The sequence below is a fragment of the Limulus polyphemus genome, unplaced genomic scaffold (genome assembly GCF_000517525.1).
Source record: "Limulus polyphemus unplaced genomic scaffold, Limulus_polyphemus-2.1.2 Scaffold419, whole genome shotgun sequence".
NCBI classification, from domain to species: Eukaryota; Metazoa; Arthropoda; class Merostomata; order Xiphosura; family Limulidae; genus Limulus; species Limulus polyphemus.
In genome coordinates this window covers 411,258-417,586 of record NW_013666029.1, presented here as the reverse complement: position 1 = coordinate 417,586, position 6,329 = coordinate 411,258, and the positions used below count along the sequence as shown (strand labels likewise).

The window sequence follows — 6,329 nt, the reverse complement described above, 5'->3', positions numbered from 1 at the left end:
TGTATATATATATATATACTTACCTGTAAATTTTTCCAAAAGGGAATCTTTTTTTTATTTGCCTGTGTTTAAAATCTTTAAATAGTAAGTGAATGAAACATGCTCACAAGTTATGGAGAATAATTTTTTATGATTATAAAGTGATATGAATGTATGATATGAGTATTTTCTTTGTCCATATATGAAGTGCTACCAGTCATCTGAAGTGTTCTAAATATTTCAAGTACATCCAACTTTTGAAACAGAGGCATAGTTTTTACATCCTTTTTATTACATTATTGTATTTTCATAGGTATTATTAAAATTGTAACTAAAACGTCCCAAGAAATTCAGCTGAATCTTTGCCATGTTGTTATGCAGATAGTTTTTTTTTCTTTTTTTGGTAATTTGTAACACTACAACTGAGGTTTAAAAGGAATATTTGGTCTATTACATAAAATATAAATTTATATTTTCTGTTATTCAGTTATTCTTATTTTTCAATAATTAAACTGTTTGAACCTGATTTTGTTATCCTTGTCTGTGTTTTAGTTGTTGTGCCTTTTAAAGTATTTTTAGTTTTACTCTAAGTACATAGTTTACTTTGATCAAAAGGTTATTATTATTAACCTTCAATTTCTGGAACTGTTTCGAGATGTATCCCACATTATGAAGTATGTTCTTTTATTTATTGTAATAAATATTCTGGTAAATTAGTTGTTTACTGATGATCATAATTGTTTTTACCTTCAAAACGTTTATGAATGAGTTTAATAAGAATTAGTCCCTATGATTTTATGTTTCCCATTTCTAGAAATATATTTCTATTTTTATTTCATTGGTTTCTGAGATAGGAGTTCTCAAATTAAATTTTAATTTTGGGAACTGTGGCACCCTCTCTTGAACATTTTATTCACATTTTTTTATTGAATACTTTTTAATTATTCTTTTGGTACCAATGTTCTCTTTCTGTAAAACACTTTACTTTTTTTCAGCCACATTCTGTGAATAAACGCCACCCACTACCTACATCACCTAAATTTAGCCCTTCAAGACAGCATTCTCTCAAAACGTCTTCATCTCATGATGAAAAAGAAAGTCCTACTAAACCTATCATAGCTCCACTTGGAGAAAATTCTTTTGTAGAAAAGACAGTGACTTTTGCTGGGTACTCTGGTATGTTTGGAATTTTGTTTGGTTTTTAAAGTAGTTGACATATTATTCCTAGGCTTTTTATTAACATGTGAGTTGTTTAAAGCTCTTTTTGGTCATTGAATACATTAAAATGTAGATTAAGTTGTATAAGAAATTTCAGCACTTATCAAATACTAAAAGGTTTGTAAGAGTGAAAAGGGGTTAATTGTACAGTGGTATCTAAAATCTGCTACACAATCTGTACAATTTGTGTATTGTTCAAGAATGTTTTTTCAATTAATTTACTGCCATACATAGGCAGATTTCATTACTGTATATTCTTTGAACTCCTGCATGACATGACCTAAGCACCTAAAAAATGTATTGCTGGAGGGTAATTTAGTTAAACACGTTGATTGAGATATGATATTTTTCTGTGATTGACTGCCTTTATAAAATCACTGAAATGAATGATTTTCATGTGGAAAAACAAAATATTTTCGTGTGCCTTTAACTCATTGTTTGGTATTAAAAACTTGTTACATCCATACTTGGGTGTTAATGTTCTTCAAATAGGAAATGTTTTTGTATAACAATTTTAACGATATTAAAATTAGTGTTGTACGATGTAATGTATTTTTTTTCCAGAGAATTGTTTTATTCTTGATTCAAAAAATATATTTCCATAAAAAGAAGGGCATTCTAAAATCATTTATATACAACATAAACATAAATTTATTCAAGACTTTTTTCAATAATAAATTAAGTAACAATAAAGTAAAACTTGCATCTAATTATAAATAGCTTTTCAAGACAGACACACTACATTCCATGATACTTTGTAGAAAAAGTATTAATAAGTCTTAGTTTTTTAGGCTGCTAAAGGCAGATATACTTCTGTTTTGCTGCTTATAAACTTTAACTGTAAGTTTAAATCACAAAATGTTTTATTTTTGTTTACTGTTAGAACTCAGAGATGTCATCTATATCTTACCTTTATAACTGATTTTTAAGAAAAATTAGTCTTCTTGTAGAACCCAAAATGTTTGAAAGGTTTGTTGAAATCTGTCTGGTATTGACAAAGTATATAGTGTGCACAAATGCACATATTTATTTTTTATATTTATATTTATTATCTCCTTATTCACACAAGTTTTTATTGGTTGTACATAGTAAAACTTTTGTTTATTTTATTCACAAGGTTTCACCAGATTTACCTGGTATTATCAGGTGAGACACAAGAACTGAATAAAAGAAACAAAAGTTTTGCTATGTACAACTGATAAAAACTTGTGTGAATTTCAAAAAAACATAGTTCTTTCTAACATTTAATTCATTTCATTTCCTTAGTTTTTCCAGTGAACAAAAGTCTCAATAATGCAACATTACGCATATATTATGCAGAAAATTCAGCCTGTATGTAAAAATTATCTTTTTTTCTTGACATCAATGTCTCAGCTGGAAATAACTGCAGGAGGAGCTCCTACACTTTTCGTGATACAACCATTGCCAATGAAATCTCTTTATTTTCTCTATCTGAATTGATGGTGGGTGAATGGTGTTAACTAGCTGCCTTACTTTTAATCTATCACTTCAAAATTAAGGCTGGCTAACATAGATAGCCCTGCAGTAGCATTCTGTTACAGTTGTACTAACAGTCTAATTACAACCTATCTAGACAGCTGAATATTGGTAAAACCAGCCAGAAACAGTTTTTAATGTGTCATATATCAACAATAATCAAATGATGTGCAATTTTTGGTTACCCATGTGTTTATAATGTGCATTTTTCAAACTAATGTGATCTCTATGTGAAGTTGCACATATATATGACAACTGATAGCAGCACCTGAATAAGAAAAATATGGGTTACTTCACTTAAAGCTATTTATAAAGATTTATTGACTCTTCAATCACTTTATCTTTATTTGGTTTGCCAGCTTGGATATCTTACATCTTGAGAACGTGTCACATAAATAACTAATATAAATAACATTTAATTAAGACAGTGTGTTGCAACCTAGTTAGCTATAAATGCTATTATACAACATTCTTACAGAAAACTCATAATGGACCAGTTAAGAATGATGTGATTGAAAATTAGTTTCATTATGATATATATATGCTATAAAAGGATTATACTTTGCAGTTTTAGCATTTACATTACATAAGCACAGTGGTTAAACAACTTTGTTGATGGTATTGAATTAAAATGTTGAAATTTGTTCTTGTTTATCTTGGGGGGGTGTGTGTGGTGGTTATCAAAGGAAGTCAAGTAATGTTTGTAATATTGACACAAATATTCAGTTGTCTTTTCTGGACATTAATTTATTATAATGTTTTTATTATTTTTGAAGGAAGTGATGATGAGGAAACAAGTGAAGAAGTAACACATTCTTCAGAATCTGCATCAAACATTGATATTTTAAAGAACCAAACTGTTCCAGACAAAATGCTCTCCCATACTTTTATAAAGAAGGTTTGTAGGTTTAATATAAATAAAAAAATAGGTTAAATAAGAATGCAATGTGTAAAAAAACACAACTTTGTGAAACATTTATTTAAAGGAGGGTAATAAAATTCTGCATATGCAAAAAGAAGATATCATCTTGTTTCATCTAAAGTTATAAGTGATGTAAATCATAATATGTGTAAATATAATAACACAAAATTCATAAACTAATAAATTGTTTTAAAAGAGCTACTTATTTCATTGATAGATTTTGATGAGCATTAGATTGATTCACAGAATTTGCAGTTAATTTTTATGTGTACAATATGTAGACTATTGTTTGAGAAAATCCAAACTTCTTAACTCTGTTATTTTTATGCTTTTGATGAATATTCACATGGGGTATGCTTAATTCATCATCTTGAATGTGTGGAACTTTCTGCCCAGTAATAAAATGACTTGGAACAGTGTTCCGGACTTCTTTTGACTATTCTTAAAGAAGATGTGGTGTAAAAGAAACTGATTTCATCAATGTGGTGAAGGAAGTATACTGTTGCAACTTCACTTAAAATATTTTGCCACAATGCATGAAAATTATTATTCTTGTCACTACGAAACAAAGAGTTATCCCTGGAAATAAATCTTGGACTGTTAACTCTTACATCAGCAGTTAGCACCATCATCATCAAACATGCCTTTGAATGGGAAAGCAAGAACAGCATACGCATTCTCTGCCATAGTAGAAATGCTAACTTTGTGTTCCAGTTCACTCGACTCATCTACTACAAAAGAACATCCAGAACACCTTCTGAACAGATGAATAGAGCATGCCTATGATGTTCTGGGAGAATCTTTATTTTAAAAAAATGGTTATGAATATGAACATTACATTTCTTAATTGGATCATGCATGTATACTTTTTAAAAATGCATAAACACAATAGTTTTGTGACAGTAATATAAATATCTTTTTGTATTTGTTAAAATAACAGAATGCATGATTTTTGTCTTAGAGTGATATATTGTTTAAAGACACTTAAGAAAACATTATTTCTTTCATTGATTATAATGATTTTGAAACTTATTTTATATATATATATGTATATATTGACATCTAAGACTTTTTGATGAACATTTTTTTTCTTTGCAAATTTTCCTTCATAATCCAGTGGCATATGCATGTGATATCTTAGTTGTTTTTTTTTAGATCAAGATAAATAAGTACTAGTTTCTTCCTTATCAATAATATATTTCAACTATTTAGTAATGAACAGAAACACAAATATTTCGAAAATTTTTTAAATTTAACATAAAATTAAAAAGGAATAATGTTACTGTGTAGTTTACACTCAAAACTTCCTTAATCCAGTCTTTTTTTTTTCGTTTGCATGAAGCACCTGCACACCTGCAGCTTTGGTTATAACTGTACTTGTCAAAAAGTAGGTACACATAACAAAACCAAATAAGAAACAGTTGTAAAAAGGAAGTACACACTATTAAGAAACATTCTAAAATTATCTTAGGCTGAAATTCCCATTTAAGTCGATATGACATGAGAATCAAACAAGATTAAATATTGATGAAAAACAGATATTCTACTTCAAACATATGTATATTTTGTTTGCAAAACTTGCAAGAAGAGCTACATACAATGTACTTAATATGATTAAATGTATTTTTTGAACACAAAGATAACTGAAATTGCTTTAGAACTTTTAAACTCTGAATATACTAGTGCATCTATTTTTTATGTTTGAAGTTTCCTGTACAGCTGGGAGATTTAACTGATATAATCAGTTACCTAAGAGCTGCAAATATATTGATTAGTGTCCCATAAACTAATTGATTAATGTCACAAAAAGAATTAACTAATCAAAAGTAGTTGTTTTGTTTATTAATATTTTCAATTATTCCAAAAATTTATAAATTAAAATTATGACTAAGTCAACTGTTTGAAGTTTCCAGTAGAGCTGATCTCAACAGGCTGGCTGGGATATGGAATACATAGTAGTGGTTGAGACAATTCTTATATTATCAAATTGCATGAACAACAGTTGTAATAGTGTGAACTAGGTTAAGTTGGGAAGTGTAATTATTATCAGCAATTGATACCTACATAAATACTGCTGTGTTAAAGTAAAACAATCTCTAAAACTCCCTCTTAGGCCTTTTTCATAAAGAAATACTGGTTTAATTGTGCATTTTACAGGCTACACGTTTAATATCTATGGAAAATACTTATTTTTCTTTTGCTTGTTTTTATATATTAATAGAATTACTGTCTCTGCATTGATTGAATTCACCAGTATAATTTTAGTCTTACAAGCTACCTCTAAAAGAAATGTCTCCCCCAACCCAATGGTTCAGCAGTAAGCTTAAGGGCTAATAACAGTTAAATTTGAAGTTCAAATTGGAATGAAACTAGCCCAATGTGTAGCTTTGTGTTTAAAACAAATATATTTTTGTACAGTAAAAGATTACATTCATTGGTATTTTATTGTGTAAAAATGTAAATTTTGTCGTATTTGATTTTTTAAACACGTGATATACTCTATACTTCACATCAATAAAACATTCTGTAACTTTGGTCACAAAAGCAACACACAAATCAAATAGCTATACAGACCTTTTTTGTATAGGAAATACAATCCATTTAACTTTTCATACTCCTGATGATTTCTCATCTTAATATGGTTAGAGAGACGTGAAACATCTTTAGTTAGAGAATGATTCATATGTTTGTAATTACTTTGTAACCCATTTCA

The 6,329-nt window shown here is 28.5% G+C and overlaps 2 protein-coding genes across 3 annotated transcripts in view; both read left to right on the top strand.

Moving 5' to 3' along the window:
- Positions 1-1,184, top strand: part of LOC106458129 (neuropathy target esterase sws-like) — a 21,562-nt gene extending 20,378 nt beyond the window's left edge. The window contains exon 9 of the mRNA XM_022384281.1: positions 975-1,184. Within this exon, the coding sequence (XP_022239989.1) occupies positions 975-1,184 (210 nt within the window). The remainder of the gene's footprint in view (positions 1-974) is intronic.
- The window catches only part of LOC111083005 (neuropathy target esterase sws-like), an 83,031-nt gene continuing 77,679 nt past the window's right edge, over positions 978-6,329 (top strand). For both annotated transcript variants that reach the window (XM_022384275.1, XM_022384274.1), the window contains exons 1-2: positions 978-1,155; positions 3,471-3,592. In XM_022384275.1, the coding sequence (XP_022239983.1) occupies positions 3,566-3,592 (27 nt within the window). In that variant the 5' untranslated portion in view covers positions 978-1,155; positions 3,471-3,565. The remainder of the gene's footprint in view (positions 1,156-3,470; positions 3,593-6,329) is intronic.